This window comes from Triticum dicoccoides, chromosome 6B (assembly GCF_002162155.2).
Source record: "Triticum dicoccoides isolate Atlit2015 ecotype Zavitan chromosome 6B, WEW_v2.0, whole genome shotgun sequence".
NCBI classification, from domain to species: Eukaryota; Viridiplantae; Streptophyta; class Magnoliopsida; order Poales; family Poaceae; genus Triticum; species Triticum dicoccoides.
In genome coordinates, this window is record NC_041391.1 from 643871051 (window position 1) to 643892626 (window position 21576).

At 45.0% G+C, this 21576-nt stretch overlaps 1 protein-coding gene, 2 non-coding genes and 1 pseudogene across 3 annotated transcripts; 1 reads left to right on the forward strand and 3 right to left on the reverse strand.

Annotated features, from left to right (window-relative positions):
* The first annotated feature begins 7795 nt into the window (after window positions 1–7795).
* On the forward strand, window positions 7796–12250 carry LOC119323232 (annotated as a pseudogene).
* A 3861-nt stretch (window positions 12251–16111) lies between these two features.
* On the reverse strand, window positions 16112–18040 carry LOC119321371. Its single transcript, XM_037595082.1, has one exon. It carries the CDS (start codon window positions 18038–18040, stop codon window positions 16112–16114), a length of 1929 nt encoding a protein of 642 aa, XP_037450979.1.
* A 2026-nt stretch (window positions 18041–20066) lies between these two features.
* Window positions 20067–20151, reverse strand: LOC119327041. Its single transcript, XR_005158369.1, has one exon. It is a non-coding gene; the product is annotated as a small nucleolar RNA R16 (small nucleolar RNA).
* Window positions 20152–20201: 50 nt separating this feature from the next.
* LOC119327043 lies at window positions 20202–20289 on the reverse strand. Its single transcript, XR_005158371.1, has one exon. It is a non-coding gene; the product is annotated as a small nucleolar RNA R16 (small nucleolar RNA).
* Between the last annotated feature and the right edge of the window lie 1287 nt (window positions 20290–21576).

Here is a 21576-nt window from a genome sequence, read left to right on the forward strand (position 1 = left end):
TAGAAGGCCTATCCGACGGCCGCAGTTTGGCGTTAGGGTTAGATCGACGGTGGACGTTTGGCGCTAGGGTTACATGGGTTTTGGAGGTAGTCAATGGGGTTTTGAAAGGTTTGACCGAACATTCAAATGTGTATAACTAATTCAAAAAAAATCTAAAAAATGAAAAACCCGTGCATGTAGTCTTTTTATGTTACATAGTTACGATATAAAATGATAAACTTGATCTAATGATCTTTGCATGAAAAAACCTTCATAAATTGGACTATCTCGACTGAGGTTGCATAGAGTTCAAAGGAGTGAGAAGAGGGTTTGAGGTTTTGAAAATGCAAAAAAATCAAAAACCTCACCTTAGCTTCATTTTGGAGTGACTAAGGAGGATCTGAAGTTATTTTTTCATTTTTAAATTTTTAAACTTGTTTTATTGCTGACTTTGTATTAAAGGGTGTTTTTTCAAAAATAAGTTAAATAATATGAATACTTATTCAAAAAAAGGTGAGACTTCGTATTGATCCTATATAGGTATAATATAAGCTAAGAAAATCTTTTTGGGTGATTTTGAGAAGGTCGAAAAAAACTTGCTTAGAAATGGGGCCGTTTTCCCTTACTTTGGAGCCTGTTTGGACAACATTTTCAGTGACTGTGAGTTGGACTTCACAAAAAGGGTTGGACTTATGAACTAAAGTGCATAGTAGTACATAAAACAATGCAACATCACATAACAAACAAATGAGCCCCAAATATATTGGAGATAGGTTCAAATTTGAATCTCGGTTCAAATTTGAATTTTATTTCAAGTCAAATCAACATCATAGCACATAACTTTTCACATGAAAGAACATAAGTTTTCACATCAAATGACAACAAACTTAAGTTTTCACATCAAATGACTCTATTTCTTTTGCTTCTTTCTACCACCCAATTTCTTCTCCTTTTTTCCACCGTTTGGTTCCACGGCGCATAGCTTGTTGATGCTGATGCTCTTGCTTTTTGGCCCCTTGGTTTTATTGCCAACTACACTAGGCCCCCTCAACTTTTGCACCTGACCATGTCCCACTTCTTCAGTTTGCACTTCTGCAGATTGAGTAGATGGCACACATTGTTCAACTACTTCAGTTTGCAGCTCAACACTTGGCAGCACAACCTCCAAACATGGAAACACAGCTGTTAAAGCAGATTCGCATGGCAGCACAACCTCCAAACATGGAAACACAGCTGTTAAAGCAGATTCGCATGGCAGCACAACAGTTGCTTCATCTGCAATAATTTCAGATTGCCCTAGCGCCTGCAAAACAGATTCAGTATGCATCACATCGTCCAAAACAGAAACACTTAGCTCATGTTCAGCAGTAACAGTTTCAGTTTGCTCCATATCTTTGTCACCAAACATTATCTTAGTGCTCTTCCTTCTAAAGCCATTGAGTCTTGCTTTTTTCACTGGCCAGCATTGTTCAACAACAAGAGGTGGGGCTTTTTCTGCACGCTTCCTCCTAAAAAAAAGCATTTGACTTGGTTAGATACTAGAACAAGTAGCAAAATCAAAAACTTGCAAAAACAGTAACATAAACATACTTTGACCTCTGAGGAGTGTAGATGCATTTGGATGAACCAATTCTGTGCCCAAGTACCTCACACAACTTGCACCTATTTTTGTTACCTTTTTGAGCCCTTTTGGGCTTATCATTCTTTTCCTTTTCCTTTTTCCCCTTCTTACTACAACCACCTTTCTCAAACCAAACTTTGAATCTGCTCTGTTTTGGCCTCCCAGCCTTTCTTCTAGTGACAGGGGGACACAAGGTAAATTCTATTTCCACCTCAGGCCACTGAGATTGGTCAGTCAGTGCAGGAATTGGACTTGCATATGCAACTTTGAATTTTTGTACTAAATAATACTCATGCAAATATGGGTGCATATTTAACCTGGGTTTAGATGCCAAAAAAAGTATGGAATGCTCACATGGTTTTCCAGTGTGTTGCCACTCTTGGCAAGTGCACTCATGCAACTCAGTATTTACCACATGCCTCTTGCCACTCTTTGTATCTCTAACTTCAGCACCCCACAAGGAAGATTTCTCAGCAGATAGATGTGAAAGATTTCTACTCCTGTTGACCACCTGTTGTACCACTGCTGGAAGCTTGTCCCCTTCCAAAATATTAGCAATTTTTTCTCTCAACTCCCACAAACGCATGATCATGATCCTTATTTGGTCCACCATGTCATGCACAGGCAAGTCTTTCAAATCCTTCACTTTGTTGTTAAAACTTTCTGCCAAGTTGTTATTGATATGATCACATTTTATGGCAGTATTAAAACCTGATCTATACCACAACAGAGAATGGGGGTGTTCAACCATGAAGCAAATTCATTATCACTACATGATGCCAATATCTTACCAAGGTGATAGGAATGTGTCTGTCTGGTGTAGGATCTTGCTGCTCGCCACATGCGCCCAAATTCATCTCCTCTGAATTTTTTTATCAGATTCATCCACATATGTCCAAAGCACTCCCTCTGCTCAGCATGGGGGAAAACATTTTTTACTGCATTTTCCAACCCTTTACATGCATCTGTGTGGATGGCCAAAGGAGAAACTGGCCCTATGCATCTTTTCAGTTGCATCATGAACCATATCCATGATGCCTCTGTCTCTGATTGAAACATTCCTATTGCAATTGGGAACATCCAGTTGTGTCCATCTAGAGCATTGCATGCAGCCAACTGACCATTCCACTTTCCAGTCAAAAAAGATGAGTCTATGCTCAAATATGGACAACAACCTGCTTTGAATCCATCTATGCAAGGCTTCAAACACATAAAAAACTTGCTGAATAAAACCTTACCATCCTTTGTTACCTCTGTATCTATCTCCACCACACTCCCAGGTGACCTCTTCTCCACCTCTGCTTTAAAACTATACAACATCCTAAATGTATTTGCCCAGTCACCATACAATGATTTCATGGCCCTTTGTTTTGCTTTCCGCACTGTGGTATATTGCAGCTGGATGGGGTACAACTTCTCCAAGTCAACTTTAAGCCTCTTTGCAGTAGTGTTTGGAGTCTTGGCTAAAATAGGAGTAATCTTCTCTGTAACCCAAAGCTGTGATGTCATCTTTGAAACTCTCTATGAAGTGGTCATACATGTATGCTGGTGTGGTATTTGATTTACCCTTACTATACTTCCATCAGGTTGTAGTCTGGCAGACAAGTACCATTTGCAAGGATTGCCACCACCATCATAACCTTTGCACCGAGCATTAAATTTCTTTCGATCAGTCCACATAGTCTTGGCATCAAACTCTTTTTTCACTGCATAGGTCCTGAAAGACATCCTAAACTCCTTCATGCTTGGCCACAACTTTCCCACCTCAATAACTGGGTTCTCTTTGTCATACAAACAAACCAGCTCATTATCATTTGCATCATCCACATCATCTGCAGCCTCTCTCATCAGCTGTTCTTCATCCTCATTTGCATTTCTAGGGCCTGTGTTACCATCAGCAGGCAAAGAACTGTCATCCTTCTCCTTATCTTTGTCATCAACTTGAATGCCAAACATTTCGGCCATATTAATGTCAGATATTGGTGTAATGACCAAATCTCTTTTTTCATTCAACTCTACTACATTCTAGCCAACAACAATCTTCCTAGCACCATGGGTTCCCTCCTCTCCATCTGCATCAATCCCTCTATCTTCAACTACTACAGTTGGTTCAGTCAACAATGCCAACATCTTCTTTTGTGAAACCCATTCATCATCTTCCACCTGTGCAGCCATCTTTGAAGGCACATAACCAACTCTGGAATGAGTTTGCAGATCAATTAGCTATGCATAAAATGTTACTTGTTTGCTTGCCCACCCTTCTTACTGATCAATTTCAGCAACCATGGATTCTCCATCTGCAATTCTCACATACTCACCATTATAGTTATCAAAACGTTGCAGAGATACCTCTTGTTCTGGACCCCAAACAATACTTTCCCCAATTCTCTCCACCAATTTGCCCACGGCCTTCTCCTTCATGCTCTCCAATTCCTGGGGATCAACATCTGCAAATTCGACATCCAACCTCACGGTGGTATCTCTATCAATGTCTTGGACACTGCCATCACTGAGCTTGGCTTTACAGGGAAAAAATTCCACTATAATTGCGAATGTGGTGGCAAAACCTGAACCTCCCCTGTTTTTTCAAGGGCAGGCAGCGACAGTCACTACCAAATCTAGTCCGATTCTAAATCGCCAAGAAAAGAGGGTGGCATTACCGATTTGAAGCATTGTCTCCTCGCTCCATCTCATCCAGCCCTCGCTCCATCTCCTATCCAATCGAGATTCTAAAACACCAAGAAACGGGGGTAGCATGAGGCCCCAGATTTATCCAAAATTTAGTGGAATGGGAGTAGTGTTTGGAAAATACTCACTCGCAATAGCAGCTGCAGAGAAAGGCGCTCCACCACCGGGCCGCGGAGAAGAAACAGCCCCCGGATTCAATAGAGCCCGATTCTAAATCGCCAAGAAACAGAGGGGCAGCATGAGGCCACAGATCCCCCAAAATTCTGGGGAATGGGACTAGGGTTTCGGGCTCACCTCGCAATAGCTCTGCCGCTGCCGTGCGCTCCACCACCGCGGAGAAGAAACCGCTGCCGGAGAAGAAGCTTACGGCGGCGCCGCTCGCCCAGTCCAGAACGGGCGAGTCGAGCACGGTCACACAGTCGGGCGCCCCACACAGTCACCGGTCGAGTCGTGGACGGTTGACTCTTCTATGTGGCCCTAGGTGGACCCCACCAGTCAGAGCACATAACCCCCAGTGTCCTAACCAAATCTCAGCCTAACTAACAACCAACTAGCCGCGTAAATGGGTTGTCTTGCTTGAGCTATTTATGCGTTCGGAGACGTCGCGAGAGCTATTACAGCCAACTACGTCGCATGAGAGACAATTCACACCAACGACGTCGCATGGGAGCTATTTGCCCCAATTGTATAATCAATTAATTGATTTAGGCCTATAATAACAACTAAACCATGTTAATCACCATAAAGCAGTACCAGCAACTTGGATAGATGGTTCGATAAACAATTAGATGCCGCGCACTATCTAATCTAGGAGTAGTATCTATCATCCTTTGCATAGCTAGCTGCTTCGCGTCTTCATCCTTCCACCATTGCTGTGACGTCCTTGGGCGGGCCGCGGGCACGGATTGTCGGCGGCGGGGGCGTGTAATCGACGTACGGCTTGGGGAGCTCGACGTAGCCCTTGGTGAGCAAGTCGACGCGAATCTTGGCGACGAGGAACCGCGAGTTGTCAGGGTCATCATCCTTCTTCTCTGGCTTCATCTCCTCGTCTAGCATCTGCCTCCGCTCATCCAGCCACCTTAGCGGATCCACCCCGGTGGGCGGGTGGTCCTCGGTGGTGGAGGTCGACAGCCAGTTGGCAACCTCGAAGGTGGCGATTATGCTTTTGTCGTCCAAGCGAACCATGTCCTGGGCGGTCGGGGTAGCGGTGGAGGGGTTGTACTCCTTGACGATCCTGTCGACCGCATCGTACAGCTGACGCTCGTCCAGCGCCGCCGCCTCGGGGAAGGTCAGCAGATTGGACTTGATCCTCTCCCGCCGCATGGCGAGGACGGTCGGCGAAGGGGGCGCCCCACCCGCCCCGGCATTGGGAACATCGCCGGAGCCGGCCGCCTTCCTCTTGATGCCGGGCATTGGTGGGTGGATCTACTGGCTACTGGGCACTGGCTCGCCGCGGAAAGTGGGACGGATTTTTGGGCGGCGACGGCGACGGCGTCTCGATGTATATAAAACCAGGAACCTGACTCGAACCTGAGGACCGTTTTTATTCGAAGAGAGATCGACTCGGTGTCGGTATGGACTCCCGGACCAGGCTTCAGCTGGGCCAGGCCCACGATCTAAATTTTCTGTAAAGTTAATGTCGGATAGGGGATTATCAGCGTTAGGGGCATCTACAGCTGGACTTCACAGATTTTAAACCACTAGTGATTATCGTCGGTGAAGAGAAGCGTAAATTGAAATCCAACCGATAAACACATAAACACACACGAACGACGGCCGGATTCAGGTGTATCCGTCGAAGACAAACACCATGAATCTGGAGAGATCCATCAAAAACACACATTCACACGACCTCCAACGACGTTAGGCACACCGCCAAAACCCATGCTAGATGAAAGGCCTTAGAGCATCTATAGCCGGCATCCTCAAATCCCCCTCAAACGTTCGCGAACGTGCCCGGTTAATGACTGGACAGGAGAGAGAAGAAAAAAAATGACCCAACTAGGCCTCTTATATCATCCCTATACGTCTGGGCTGTCCGCGAACCTGAGGATAAATGTATGATAGATATGAGGACTCATGGACGCGCTCGGTCAGTCTGCCACATAGGACGCGGCCCACACCGAACCACCTTTTCTCTTTCTTTATTCTTTTTTCTTTCTCTCTCCATATCCATCAATCACGTGCAAGTGATCGGACATATGAGAAAGAAAATGAGAAGTGTGGATGTATGAACGGACAAATAAAAGTTCAAAAACGGATACACCCGATCACTGATAAGGCGCGTCTGCGGGCGTTTATGGGGTCATATTTGTTAAGTCCGGCTTTTGATGCTTTCGGGGAAGAGTTGTATAGGATCTAAATTAGGTGAGATCAATAAGGTCATTTTTTTACGATACAAAACATTTCAAAAATTATGAAAACAAATTGAAGACAATCATCCAATCTTTGATGTACAAGCTCAAAAAGTTCCAGATCCTAATTCAAACTACACTTAGAGAATAAAAAGATAAAAATGGATGTAAATACTGTCAAAATCAGTGGTCGGCCGGCGTCCTCGCATGCTGTCCCACGTACACATCATGGAGAATGGCGTTTTGGCTCCCAAAAGCGCGCGCTCCTGCATGAATAGTAAACAAAAGTATATAGTAAATGTTTTTAAATTTTTTCCGTTTAAAAAAATGTTTTTAAATTTTTCTGATTTTTTAGAGTTCCTGTTAGTGTCGCACGCATCCTTAAAAATATCCGTGTGAAACAGCAGCGGTGTTTCATCAGTGAAAAAACAAATTTATGGTGACATTTTGAAGTAACATTTGTTGTTTATTTTTTTCACAGGCCAAGATGTTTAATCTTTTTGCCTATAATTTGGATGTAGCATTGGATGTGACAAAGTACACATCGATTTTTTGTTGAATTTTTTTTGGCATTTCAAAAATATTTTTGCATGCTGTCCCACGTACACAAAATGGAGAATGTCGTTTTGGCTCCCAGGAGCTCCTGCATGAATAGTAAACAAAAAAACATATAGTAAATGTTTTTAATTTTTTTGATTTTTTAGAGTTCGTGTTAGTGTCGCATGCATCCTCAAAAAAATCATGTGAAACAGCAACTGTGTTTCATTAGTGAAAAAACAAATCTAGGGTGACATTTTGAAGTAACATTTGTTGTTTAATTTTTTCACAGGCCAAAATGTTTAATCTTTTCGTCTACAATTTGGTTGTCGCATTGGATGTGACAAAATACACATCAAATTTTTTGTTGAAATTTATTTGGCATTTCAAAAAAAATTGCATGCAGAGCACGCGTTTCTGGGAGCACCAACGGATTTCCGGTTGCGTTATCATTTGTTTTTTCAACTTGCTGATTGGGGTCAATTTGTACCCCATATTTGTCTCTTCACACTGACAGGTGGGTCCTACCCGATTTACCCAGAGATAAAAGAGAGAGGAGAAATCTAACCTTATCTCGTATAATCGCTTCTCTTTCCCGCATCCGTCCACCGCGCCGATGCCTTCTGCTCCTCCTCCTCACACTCCACTCGCCGCCCCGACCGCCGCCGTCTCCGTCACCTGCTCCTACCGGGAGGACGATGACGGCGCCGCCTCGTGGTCGCTCTCCTCCGGCGCGCCCTCCTCCTCGCCGTCGTCGTCGCGGGGGCGCCGCCCGCCGCCGTACCGGCGGCTCCTCCACGACGAGGCGCGGCGCCTCCGCCAGGAGCGCCGCGGCCAGGGCGCCGGCGCCGAAACGCCCTGGTGGGTGCGCCGCACCGAGGGCCAGATGGCCCGGTACGTCGAGGACGACCGCGCCGGCCACGTCCACGGCCGCCACGTCGTCGCCGCAGCCCGCGCCGCACGCGCCACCGCGTCCCGCCCACCCGCCGGTGGGTCCACCATGCGGGAGGCCATGGCCTCCTTCGTCGCCAAGCTCACCTTCCGCGAGATGTGCGTCGTCCTCCGCGAGCAGCGCGGGTGGCGCCAGGCCCACGATTTCTTCTCGTGGATGAAGCTCCAGGTACAGAACAAGATTCCCCACACAATCGCAGCATCTGAACCATTTTTTCTTCAAATTTTCCGTCATTTAATCCGCCCCGATGCGATGTTGAGCTGAATCCCCAGCAATTTTGCTCCGTTTTGAGCTGAAAATTCTGAGCGCTAGTTGAACAATTCTGATTCATGTGTGTATAATCAAGTAATCAACCAATGGATCATTGTTGTTCATCTTGGTTCTTTTTTATTCTCAGACTTTGATTTTTTTGGAACAATCTCGGTCATTTTTCGTTCAAAATTCACTCATTTTTCATTCAAGAATTCAAAATTTGGATGGTACTTTTCGAAAAGCTCGTTAATTTCGTTCAGGGGCGGTATATTTCGAAAAACGAAATCCAAAACCTTGGTCCTCACCTGATTTTCTTGCAGCTGTGCTACGAGCCCAGCGTGGTCGCCTACACCATCCTCCTCAAGGCGTATGGCAACGCCGGCAAGATCGAGCTCGCCGAGGAGGCGTTCCTGGAGATGCTCGAGGCCGGCGTGGAGCCGGACGCGGTGGCGTGCGGCACCCTGCTGTGCGCGTACGCGCGCCAGGGAAGGCACGGCGACATGATGCTCTTCTACGCCGCGACGCGCAGGCGCGGCGTGGCGCCGCCCGTCTCCGCCTTCAACTTCATGCTCTCCTCCCTGCAGAAGCACAGGCTCCACGGCAAGGTGATCCACCTCTGGAAACACATGATGGAAATGGAAGAAGCCAACAATGTGGTGCCAAATCACTTCACATACACAGTTGTGATCTGTTCATTTGTCAAGGAGGGTCTCCTGGAGGAGGCCATGGATGTCATGGGGAAGATGAGGGCCTCCCGACTCGTCCCGGAGGAGGCGACGTACAGTTGCCTGATCAGCTTGAGTTCCAGGCATGGCAGAGGGGAGCAGGTTGTGATGCTCTATGAGGAGATGAGGGCTCATGGCATTGTCCCCAGCAACTACACCTGTGCATCCCTCCTGGCATTCTATGACAAGAGTGAGGACTACTCAAAGGCGCTCTCGCTCTTCTCGGAGATGGAGCGAAGCAGGGTTGTCATTGATGAGGTCATCTATGGGATCCTCATTAGGATCTATGGTAAGATCGGGCTCTACGACGATGCGCAGCGCACTTTCGAGGAAATCGACAGTGCGGGTCTTCTGAGTGATGAACAGACTTATGTGGCAATGGCTCAAGTTCACATGAATGCTCGCAGCTATGATAAGGCATTGCAGGTTTTGGGTTTGATGAGGTCGAGGAATGTGAAGCCTTCATCGTTCTCTTACGGCGCTCTTCTTCGATGCCATGTCGCGATGGAAGACCTAGCTGCAGCTGAAGATGTCTTCAGAGCTCTGTGCAAATATGGCCTCCCTGATGTGTTCTGCTGCAATGACCTACTGAGATTATATGTCAAGCTGGGCCAACTAGAGAAGGCAAGTGCATTCATTCTGAAGATGAGAAAAGAAAATATCCAGCTTGATGAGGCCCTCTGCATGACTGTAATGGAAGTTTGCTGCAAAAGTGGGATGATCGCCGATGCGGATAAGATATTGAAAGAGATGAACAATGGTGGAGTGACCATGAAGAGTTCAACAATGGTTTCTATGATAGAGATGTATGCTAAAAACAGAACCAGTGTAATGCAGGAACAAGATAGTTCGTCGAAGGCACTGGCCTGTCGGACCGACGGTTCGGCACTGAACGCGACGTTGAAGTCATTGTTGGACACACCTGGGGGTTCGTCCATCGCATGCCAATTGATCAGAAAATTGGCTAGGGAAGGTGAGGAAACCAGGTACCACACAGATCATGGTGTTCATGCCTAACCATACTGTCATCCACTGCTGTTTATTTATTTGTTTTTCTGCAGGGAGGACATGTGAGGCGAAATTCCTTCATGAACAGCTGACTCAGTTGGGAGTCAAGCCTGAAGATTCTGCAACAGCTACTCTCATTGTCCAATAGGGCCAGGAACAGAAGTTACATCAAGCAGAGGAACTGTTTGAGTCGGCATCGACACCATTTCCAATAGGAGGGCCTGTCTACAATGCCATGGTCGATGCATTATGCAAGTGCGGCAATATCGAGGAGACGTATCATCTCTTTATGAAAATGGCTGATCAAGGCCATAGCAGAGATGTTGTGACAATTAGCATACTTGTCACTCACCTGACCAAACGTGGTAAATATTATTTTCTAACTGCTACCAATCCTTATGCAGTAAGTTTGGTGAGGCGCTTCGCCTCTGTGTATACTCACACTGCGAAACTACTCCCAGGAAAGTTTCAGGAGGTGGAGAACATCATACATGGCTGCTTCCACGGTGAAGTTGAGCTTGATACTGTTGCCTATAATACATTTATCAAGTCGATGCTCGAGTCAGGTCTGGATAAACATCTTTTCCTCTTCATAAGGTGGGCAAGCAGAATTTTCAGGGCGTGGGTGCCATGGCTAACTGCTACAGCTTTAGTTTCCAAACAGGCAAACTATACTCAGCTGTCAACATATATGATCGCATGATATCCACTGGGGTTCCTCGGTCCTTGCAGACTTTCAATATAATGATAAGGTAGATAATCTTGATAAAACCATAGAAAATGGGAGTTGGAAGTATGCAACTGTTTTTTCTCTTTTATGTTTGTGTTGAGACTTGAGACCACTTTTATCATTAGCTTCAGTTTTCTTGTTCAGTGTTTATGGCCTAGGAGGAAAGCTGGACAAGGCTGCTGAAATGTTTGCTGCTGCACAAGAGCTAGGCTTACTGATCGACGAGAAGATATACACCAACATGCTTAACTTCTATGGAAAGGCTGGTTAGTCCCTTCTACCTTGCGTCTAAGAATCAAAGAAGATTTCCCTTTTCATGTTCGACGAGTTTTTCGCACTCTCATTCATACTATTCAGTGCAATTTCTTCAGGGAGGCATCAGGAGGCGTCTTCACTATTTGATAGAATGAAGGAAGTTGGTATCATGCCTGGAAAGGTATGCTTCCGTTGGTGTCTGACTTCTGAAATTACAGTTATCTGCCTTGAGATTGACTACTGTGACTGAAACTTGCAATCAATGTGCAGATCAGTTTCAACTCCATGATCAATGCCTATGCCACTTCCAGGCTGCATGATGAAGCAGAGATTGTTTTCCAGGAGATGCAATCACACGGTCAAGTTCCCGACTCGACGACATACCTTGCATTGATCAGATCATACTCAGAAAGTAGATGCTGCTCCAAAGCTGAGAAAGCCATCCAGATGATGTTGAGCAGCGGCATAACCCCTTCATGCCCTCATTTTAGCCACCTCATTTTTGCCTTTCTGAAGGCAGACCAGATTGATGAAGCACAGAGGATCTGCAGCCAGATGCAGGAGATTGGTGTGGCTGTTGATTTAGCATGTTGCCGGGCAATGATGAGGGCGTACCTTGAGCACGGTCGCGTCGACGAGGGCATATCGCTCTTCGAGACAACATGCGGGTCATTGAAACCTGACAGCTTCATCCTGAGCGCTGCATTTCATCTCTATGAGCATTCAGGCAGCGAGCCTGAAGCTGGGGATGTGCTGGAAGCCATCGGTCTACATGGTGCCTCTTTTTTGAGAAATCTAAAGGTTGGATCAAAGTTGGAACCAACTTAATAACGACCATATCATGTGCCCATCAAGATAGCAACCATCACAGGTATCTTCCTTTTGCTTTTGCATGTATGTTCCCATCAAGATAGCAACCATCACAGGTATCTTCCTTTTGCATGTATGTTCTTCCACAAATTTATTTCCTACTGATTTGTGTTACTACATCCAGATGAGCCCGTTGTTGTGTATGTTGTTCTAGATGATCTTGTACTAGTTCATATGTACATTAGGACACGTTTTGTACCAAGATGTTGTAAAATGTACATTTCAGAAAAATGTTTCCAAAACAGTGTATGTTATGATATATAACTTCTCCAAAATGTATAACTTAATGTTGTACTGATCTGTTTGATCAACTTTTTTCTCGAATATGCACGAGTGTGCATATCATATATTAAAGAAGAAAGGCAAAGTATGCCTCCACAGTTACATTACACGCATGTACGGCCTTACAACACGTACACACTCCACCCACGTCCACACATCCTACCCCTCCCCAATCCTCCACCTATGTAATCCACTTAGGAACTCGTCCAACCTCCCTTTGAACAGCCCCGCCATTACGCACAACGCGCTTTCAGCTTTGATCTTGTCAATGAGCCTCTCCACTGAGGGTGCCGCGCCGTCAAAGACAATTGCATTGCGATGTTTCCATAGCTCCCACAAGACCAGCAATAACATGGTATGTATGTCCTTGTTGCCTAGGTAGCCGTTTCCTTTCTTGGCACACATCCAGGCCCCAAGCTCATCGTCGCTGCTCGGCCCCCAACCAGTTTTACCCAGGGCCTCTCCCACCACTGCCCACACTGTCCTGGCAAAAACGCACGTGAGCAGCAGATGGTTTACAGTCTCCGGTTCCTGATCACAGAACGGACATGCTGATTGGTGCGGTAAACCTCTCCTCGCAAGCCTATCAGAAGTCCAGCACCTGTTTTTCAGGGCTAACCATGCAAAGAAGCGGCATTGCGACGGCGCCCTGCATTTCCAGGTTAACCTTGCCGTGGGTACCACTTCCCGACCCCAAAACCTGGCTGCATACGCTGAGCGCGCCGAGAACTTCCCACTCGCATCCCAGGACCACAAGAACTCATCCTGCTCACCGGGCATTTGTTCCCATGCCGTGACCCGCTGCCAAATCTGGAGAAACTGATGTAGAGCTGCCGCATCCATATCTGGGCCGATGTCCAACGCCCACTGCCCATCGGCTACTACCTGCCCAACCATCATAGACTGCCGAACCCGCATTGGGATCCTACTGTATATGTCCGGGGCCAGCTCTTGCATTCTCAATCCGTCCAACCATCTGTCTTCCCAGAACAGAGTGGATTCCCCACTCCTTGCGTTGACTCTCAAAGCAGCTTGGCATAGTTGTAGTGACTCGTCCGGCACCTGAATACTGAATTCGCTCCATGGCCTGCTCCCATCAACACGTTGCAGCCACGGCCATCGCGCTTGCATCGCCAGATTCATCCAGCGCAAGTTGGGGATGCCCAGGCCACCCGCCCACTTGGGTGCACAGACTGTTTCCCAGGCAACGGAACAATTGCCACCGTTGGCCTTCTCCTTGTTGCACCAAAGGAATCCTCTGCAAACTTTGTTCATGGCCTTAATCGTTTTTATAGGTAAATCCAAAGCCATCATCGCATGTATCGGCATTGCACTGTTTGATCAACTCACAGCATTTAACATGTTGCCAATAACGAAGACTTAACAGTTCGCCGTCTGAAGTTTTAAGGTGTATTTTCAACAGCAAAGGAGGTCTGTTACTCTGCTTCCACTTACAAATCCCATATACAGGGTGAATGCTTAGGCTAGTAATGAGATTGTAAAATTGAAAGATAATAAACAGTTGACCAGGGATCTTCCAAGTCCAATCTGCAAGTATGGAGATATAACGTTTTTGGTATTACCCACGAAATAATTGCCTGCTATGGTGCCATTTACCTCTGCAAGTGGCCGATTTGTCTCAACTTTCCAGTAGTCAGATACATACAGTTAGGAAGATTCTATGAAACTTTCCGGTAAAAAAAAGATATCCTCAGAAGTTCAAACTTCCAAAAGAAGCTGACATCTATTCTACTTTTATTTTGTGTTAAGCATGCAAAATAATATGTTAGTGAACTTCCAGAAGATATTCTCAGAAGTTCAAACTTCCAAAAGAAGCGTACATCTATTCTACTTCGGATGTTGGGCCGTTGTTGTCAATCTCTCAATTTCTGAATGTTAGTGATTTATAAGAATTCTCATACATTGAACATCTCTGCAGTTTAAGAAAACAAAGTTGACAAAGTTTCTGACTTGTCACATATGATTCATCCAGTGCAATGCTAACCAGAACAGCTAAAACCTAACTCTGCCAAAGCTTTGCCACTACCAACAAGCTCCAGCCACCGTAATAAACATCTCCAACCTGGAATCATGTTTAATCTGTTTATTTGGGTTTAGAGCATCTGCACACACAAAAAAAGGAACATAATGGAAGTATAAGTACCTCCTCAGCGCAAGATTTCTTTGTGGGTTCGTCGCTCAGTCGGAAACCAATTTTTTCAGCCAGTTTACTACTCTCATTGAAATAACAGTTAAATTACTTGGGGTTGAGACAAACAAGCTGTCTCAATTGCAAGTTCGAGTATAAAGTCATCATGCTGAAATTTAAAATCTGTTGAGACCAACATAATTAGTTCCTACCCAAGTTACGAAATTCGACTATCAACAACTAAGAAGGTGGATAGATTCTTACAAATCCTACAGATGAATCCACTCCAAACAAGATATTGCAGCTGTGCGTCACGGTAATCAGCGGCACCGACGGCAAGAGAGCATGCTAGGGACAACCCACATAGGTTGCACCCTGTTGTCACAGCCCATGAAAATGAAGGATTGAGTTTTTAGAGCCAACCCTCAAGTGCAACCCAACTTTCAGCCTCATGGCAGTAGCAGTACATGCAGCGGACATCTATGAGCTTCACAGTGGTGAAGCTATGTTGCGCCCAGCCACGAGCTCAAGCCATTCTACAGTGTCTATCCAGGGAAATGCTGCCATGTAGCCTAATTAATTCGTGCATATTGCAGGGGGAATAGGCATATAAGATGATCCAGTTTGCATATTCCAGTTCAACAAGAAACAAGGAAATTTGAAAATCCTTATAAGCTCTGTTTTGGGAGCTTGCGTCTAGAGGAGCTGCAGAGCAGATAGATTTTTAAGCTTACATACAAATTTGAAGAAAAGATGGACTGTCAAAGATCCTTCTCCAATAGCACAAACAAAGAGGGCCTGAAGCAAGTGATTGTCTATCTCTGCTTGGGCAGACTTCCAATCTAGAAAAACCAAAGTTGAATGTACGCTTCAGGTTCCACAAGGGAAAAGATCAAATGTGTAAGCCAGCGCCAAAGTGAACACAAACAATTTTTTTTCTTTTTCGAAACAGAACACAAACAACTTACAACACCAAGGAAATGTGCAATAAGAACATCCCAATCATTTTCATGCAGTGAATGGAGCAAGTGCTCAATAACGCCCGTCTACCTCATACTCCCTCCGTCCGGAAATACTTGTCATCAAAATGGATAAAAGGACATGCATCCAGACGTATTTTAGTTCTAGATACATCTTTTTTTATCCCTTTTGATGACAAGTATTTTCGGACGGAGGGAGTACATATATAATTTGACGGGTAATTCCATGGAAATTAAATGGAAGGGAAAAAATAGCTCATCGCACAGCAAGGGCAAAATTCTACTGAACAGATGGGATGCCGTGTCGAGATCTTTAACATTAAAAGAAGGGTATGGGAATGACTTGTTGAAGTGCTCTGGATACCAAGTCCTTTAACATACTGAATGAATAGCATTATTAAAGGTTACATGTTGTTGGTAACATTATACATAGACTATCATCAGGAAATAGGAAAAATGTAGTGCCTTATTTCATCACACGGACAGCAAACAAGGAAAAAACACCCGCAAAAATAACTGAACAATACTGAACCACACCAGAACACAAACGGAAGACGGGTAGGTAGGCTTCCAGCGCGCCACGACATTCAAACAGTACGGCAACCATACACGAAGTAATAGGACTTATACATCCGACCTGCTTTCCAAAACAAGAAACAAACAGCAAAATAAGATATCCATCTATGCAGTGTAGAGGGTATAACAAATAAATAACTGATCGATTTGCAGTTACCCATGATCAGCGGCCGGTATCTGATCTTCCGACTTTCGGGGAACATAAAAGGCGTATACATTCGTCAACTCTGCATCTGCTCCACGAGTATTGCCATTGGTAAGATGGATCCTTCTAAGATGGTAATCCCCGATCCCGCGGTGGGCCATGAGCAGCCAGGCGAATGTGATGAGCTCCCCGCCTTCACTCAGCTGCGCCGCGTGCATCTCTGCCTTCGACTTGCCAGCGGTGTAGAGGAGTAGCCTCACCCACAGGCGTGCTATCTCCTCCAGTGTTTCTATGGTTGCCACCAATTCAAAGTCCTCCATGAGCTTTGTGACATCTTTAAGCCGTTCAGGTTCCTGGAAGTGATCCAGGGTAGCTGTGGCGCTGATAGACAGTGGCAGCATGGAAGGGTGGGTAACCAAAAGGTACATCATGTAGTTGGAGAGTTTCCGGCATACCTCCACCAGACCAGAAGGTACATCTGGCCTTGCAGCATTTGCTTCCATGTCCTCACTAGGGGAAGCAGGTTTTTCTAAAAGTGTCTCTGTGACGTAGTGCATGAAGATAATACCGTAGCCAAAGTCTCTAATAATCCCATCCTGTGCATTGCCAAACAGTGGGCTAGTGTTTGGCCATTTTTGTGGTGTTTGATCATCGTCAAACTCATGTAGTAACAGACTAAGCTCTTTTGCTACACATTTCACGATCATTTCATCCACATCCGTGTACTTGGTGTCCAATAGATTGCTTATCCAAAACATTTTCTTCTTTTTAACACCGAGAAAACCCACAAACAGCTTTCTGAAGACGACCATTATTTGTCCATTACATGTACTTCGCTGCAGGTCGCTGTCAGTTAACCAGCTATGGAAGTTGTACTGCCCAATCAAATTTGGCCACCGTTGTTTCATCCTCGGGTATCCGATGTCACAGCAAAACACAAACCATGACAACCTGGCAAGGACATCACAATTTTGAACCTTCAACCATGCCCATGTCCATGGTGACATCATGGAAATGAACATTGAGCAGACTTCCAGGAAAAAGCACCCGACAAATAGTGCATAGGTGATTGCAATATCAGCTTTGCTATACCTCTGTTTGTCATCTGGATGGAAGAGCGCAAAAGCAACAATAACCGAGGCCTGGGAGATGCATCTAAGTATAACTCCGCTCCAAGTCCTGAGCACAAGAGCCTTAGTGTAGAGGTCGTCGTATATTATGCCAAGCTGAAGCCTCACCATCTTGATCATTTCATCAGAGTCGACTTCTGTCTTTACCAATTCGTCTGACGATGGATCAATCATGCTGCGCTCCAGTAAGACATCAAGGGCGCGTGGCATGGAATTGAGAGCAGCGCCAACAAAGCCAGCGTCGCCAGCGATTCCTTCAGGCAATTGTTTTCTGCTCTGATGCCCAGTTGAGCTCTCAAGACTTCTAAGACGGCCACACTTGAGAGACCATATTCTTTCTCCATACTTGATAATTCCGGCAATAAACGCAAAGATACCTGAGAGTAAAAGGTTCGCGCTGTGTCTTCCAATGGACTTCTGGAATACATATAAAGCTAGGACAATTTGGGTGAGCAGATTCAAGAGATGCCTCAACCACAAGTTGTTATCCTCCATGGCAAAAGCAGTAATGGTGTCCTGCCCACCAAGATGAATGAGGAGAAATGGTGCCCAAAAGAAAGCCAGTTGTTCGGTTCTTCTCAGCCTTTCAATGTTGATATCCTGATGCCGTGACAGATAGCCGAGTGCATAGACTGCTGCCAGGTCTGCCCCCAAGTAAGCAGCCCAAAGGGAGCTCCTTAGGAGCCTGTTGCCGCTACACCGCCGGAGCCTGCCGGCGAAGAAGAGGAACAACTGCAATGTGAAGCTAAGGAGCACGAGTACCTGTATTTCCCACTCATTATATAGTCTGATGATCAAACGCTCCATCGCATGTATGCTAGATTCAGAATGTCTTGGACCACCTGATGGATACAAGAAAATGTAAAATAATTCAGTGTGCATTTTCAAAAAAAAAAAAGCAAAATATCCTCCTCTTTCAAATAGAATTTGTCTCCGCTTTAGGCAAAACTATTCAGTGTCTTGTTTGTGACATCATTTTCCCCTGGCTAGCGAATTATACCGATGCTATACTCTGTCTGCAGTTAAAGCACTAATTGAAGGTGCTCTACAGGCCCTATATTAGCAGTAAACCAAACATATAAAATTATAGTTATTTGGGAAGTTCTATCAAAAGGAGACGGAATTATATTACAAGGAATCTGTTTTGCATTGAGCCCGCTCGTCCAGAGTGGATTTGTGGATTGGTTGCCGGCTAGAATGGATTTGTTGCCGGCGCCAGCTTCAGAGCAGAATGCCGGCAGTGACAACTGGACGGACGGTCTCTGCAAGAAATACCAGAGCACTGTGGTTCTCCACACAACCCAGACGATGCCCGACATGATGGGGACCAAAGCTTCCGAGCCTGAGAGGCTGAGGACCACGCTGACGAAAATGGCGTGGACATCGAACACTATGAGCGTTAGCCATTCTAGAGTGCCCAGACACAAGCTCAAGCCATTCTAGAGTGTCTATCCAGGGAAATGCTGCCGTGTAGCCAAATTAATTGGCGCATATTGCACAAGGGAGGCGGCATATAAGATAATCCAGTTTGTGTATTCCAGTTCAACAAGAAAGACAGTTTGTGTATTCCTCAGACATCTTGCATCTAGAGGAGCTGCGGGGTAGACATATTTTTAAGTTTACATATGACTTGGAAGAAAAGATGGACTATCAAAGATCCTTCTCAATAGCACCAACAAAGAGGACCTGAAGCAAAGCCATTTGTCTAATCTCTACTTGGGCACTTCCAATCTAGAAAAACCGAAGTTGAACGTACATAGGGGGGGAAAGGATGGAGATCTGAACTCCAGCTAAGTCGAACCTTCACAAACAAATTTGGAGTTCTATTGCAAGGTTGCTGTCTCTAATCTTCAAAGTAGATACACGCACAAACGACTGCAGATAGGTACGTAACAAGAATGGAAGGCGTCATACCTCAAACAGATTGCGGCTGTGCTCAACTGCCAGAGAAGTGATGGTCTAGCTGAATACAGGATCAGGCAACGACGTTATCTTGAAGACTCCAAGGACCTGATGTTTATGAAGAACTCCTGTGTTGATCTCGGGTTTGCAGCTGCGTTTAAATTACACTGATCGGTTTAGGACCAGCTCATTGATTAAACGAATCGACCATTAGCTGCAGCTGATAACTTTGTCAAGTCAAATGAAGTATATGGACCACGTGGCAAGCGATCAAAACTTGATATGAACCCCAAAAAACAATGTATATGGGGGCGCCCCTCGATGTAACTGATTAGTATAAGCAATTCAGTAAACATGTGACAGTGGCGTAGTTACCGCTAACCACATGTGTGTGTGCATACCGAATTTGTATGTCCTTTGGTTGCAGCTTCGCTGCCGTGCATCCGGCTCCCAATGCAAGGATAACCTGTATGATCCTAAAATTAAAGAAAGTTGGTCTCATACGCTTCAGGTTCCACAAGGGAAAGGATCAAATGTGTAAGCCAGCGCCAAAGTGAACACAAACAACTTACAACACCAAGGAAATGTGCAATAAGAACATCCCAATCATTTTCGTGCAGTGAAGGAAGCAAGTGCTCAATAACACCCTTGTCTTTGACGGGTAATTCCATGGACATTGAATGGAAGGAAAATAAATAGCTCATCGCACAGCAAGGGCAAAATGGTACTGAGCAGATGAGATACGGTGTCGAGATCTTTATAACATTAAAAGCAGGGTATGGAAATGACTTGTTGAATTGCTCTGGGTACCAAGTCCTTTAACATACTGCCATTAATCAAAAGAAATCCACAGAAGAGATGGGCATAAATACCGCAGTGCACCAAAATTGTGCAGACAAGATAACTTGATAAAAGTCGTTTGAAGCTGATGGGTGGCATCAGATAATAAGGCGGAGTTTTGTAAACATATCAAAGATCCAGTGTTTACCATATAATATTTCACATCATTTGCAGGGTTTGATAAATTTGTATGGGAAAAAAAGTAAGACAAATAGAGAGCTTTATGCAAGGCATCAGATACTAAGCGGGGATTAGTAGTCCACACATGGATTTTTCCATTGAGAGTGTAGGATATCTGATCAACACTTGCCAGCAGGAAAGTAAAATAATTCTAAATATTTTAGAACAATATCTGAGAAGAAACTCTCGGTTAGACCATTTGACTCCAGAGCAATGGCAAAGGCCGCAAATGGTTGGTAAGTAAACCGTCTCACTATCCACGCTCGCTGTGTCCCCCTCAGATCCAAGTCCAGTAAAAAACTTGTCTGCCAACTGAGAGGGAGAATAGGAACTAAGTGCAAATATGAGAAAAATAAGAAGAAAATAAGTAATTGAAGACGTAATGTTTGAGAAGATTGGAGAAGATAGAGACAATGTAGCTCGGATGATGCAGACATATTTGTCCAAGGAGGCCAAAACAGAGAGAAGATAGCGAAAAATATAGCTAAAAAAGACACAAACAAATAACAAAATCAGATACGTTGTTGATTCAGATCACTCTGGGTGAATAAATAGATCTCATCAATATATGAGTCAGGCCACTACGTTTTAACATCACAAGTCATCAACGGAATCCATGAACAACAATCTCCAATCCATAGGGGAAAAAAAAAAGCAGAAACCTTAGGCAGTACCCTCAGTTCATGCCTACAGTTCTTTGACATTGAGAATATTTCATAATAAATGGTTGAGCTGTCAGACGAGGTCCTCCCAAGTATTGTCCAGTGCCATCGACTCGGACCAGCGAATCAAGCCTTGTTCCAGGACTTGATCTCCCTTTATTACTTATACCAACGACTCACCAAAACTTGCATAGGGACAGAGGGATTGTCAGTCTCAGATGGTAAACGAGAAGATACCTGAGACAGTGGGCGGGGGAACAACACGTCGAAGCTTAGAGGCGTGGAAAATACAGGGTGCACTTGAGAAGTTGAAGGTAGCTCCCGGTGTTAATATGGAACAGCACGTGGCAAATGCATCTCCTTCAGACCACAGTGACGCTCGCTGCTTGGTGCCCTTGCATATCTCTTCATCCATGACACCACAAGACACACACAACCAAACAATAGTCGAGCAATTCAAATCGGTAGACCAGCAACAATAGAAGATCAAATCAGTAGGCTGCAAGGATTATGCTTACATCAAGGAAGAAAACTTAGGTCTCAAAGATGTGCCATCACTGGACTCACCAAACTGAGCTGCAGAGAAAACGACGACTTCTAAAAACCATCAAACATTTATGATAAGAATAGCAGGAGCAATTTTGGAGAGTGGTATTCGCTGCACCTCACAATCAGTAATAAATTTGGAAATTCAAGCCCTGGTGGAAATTTCGTCAAGATATCTAAAATTTTAACATAGATCAAATCAGAAACACAAAA

Excerpts from the sequence above, each read along its gene's own strand:
- LOC119321371 (XM_037595082.1), bottom strand. The coding sequence starts at position 18,040 with ATGGAGCGTTTGATCATCAGACTATATAATGAGTGGGAAATACAGGTA.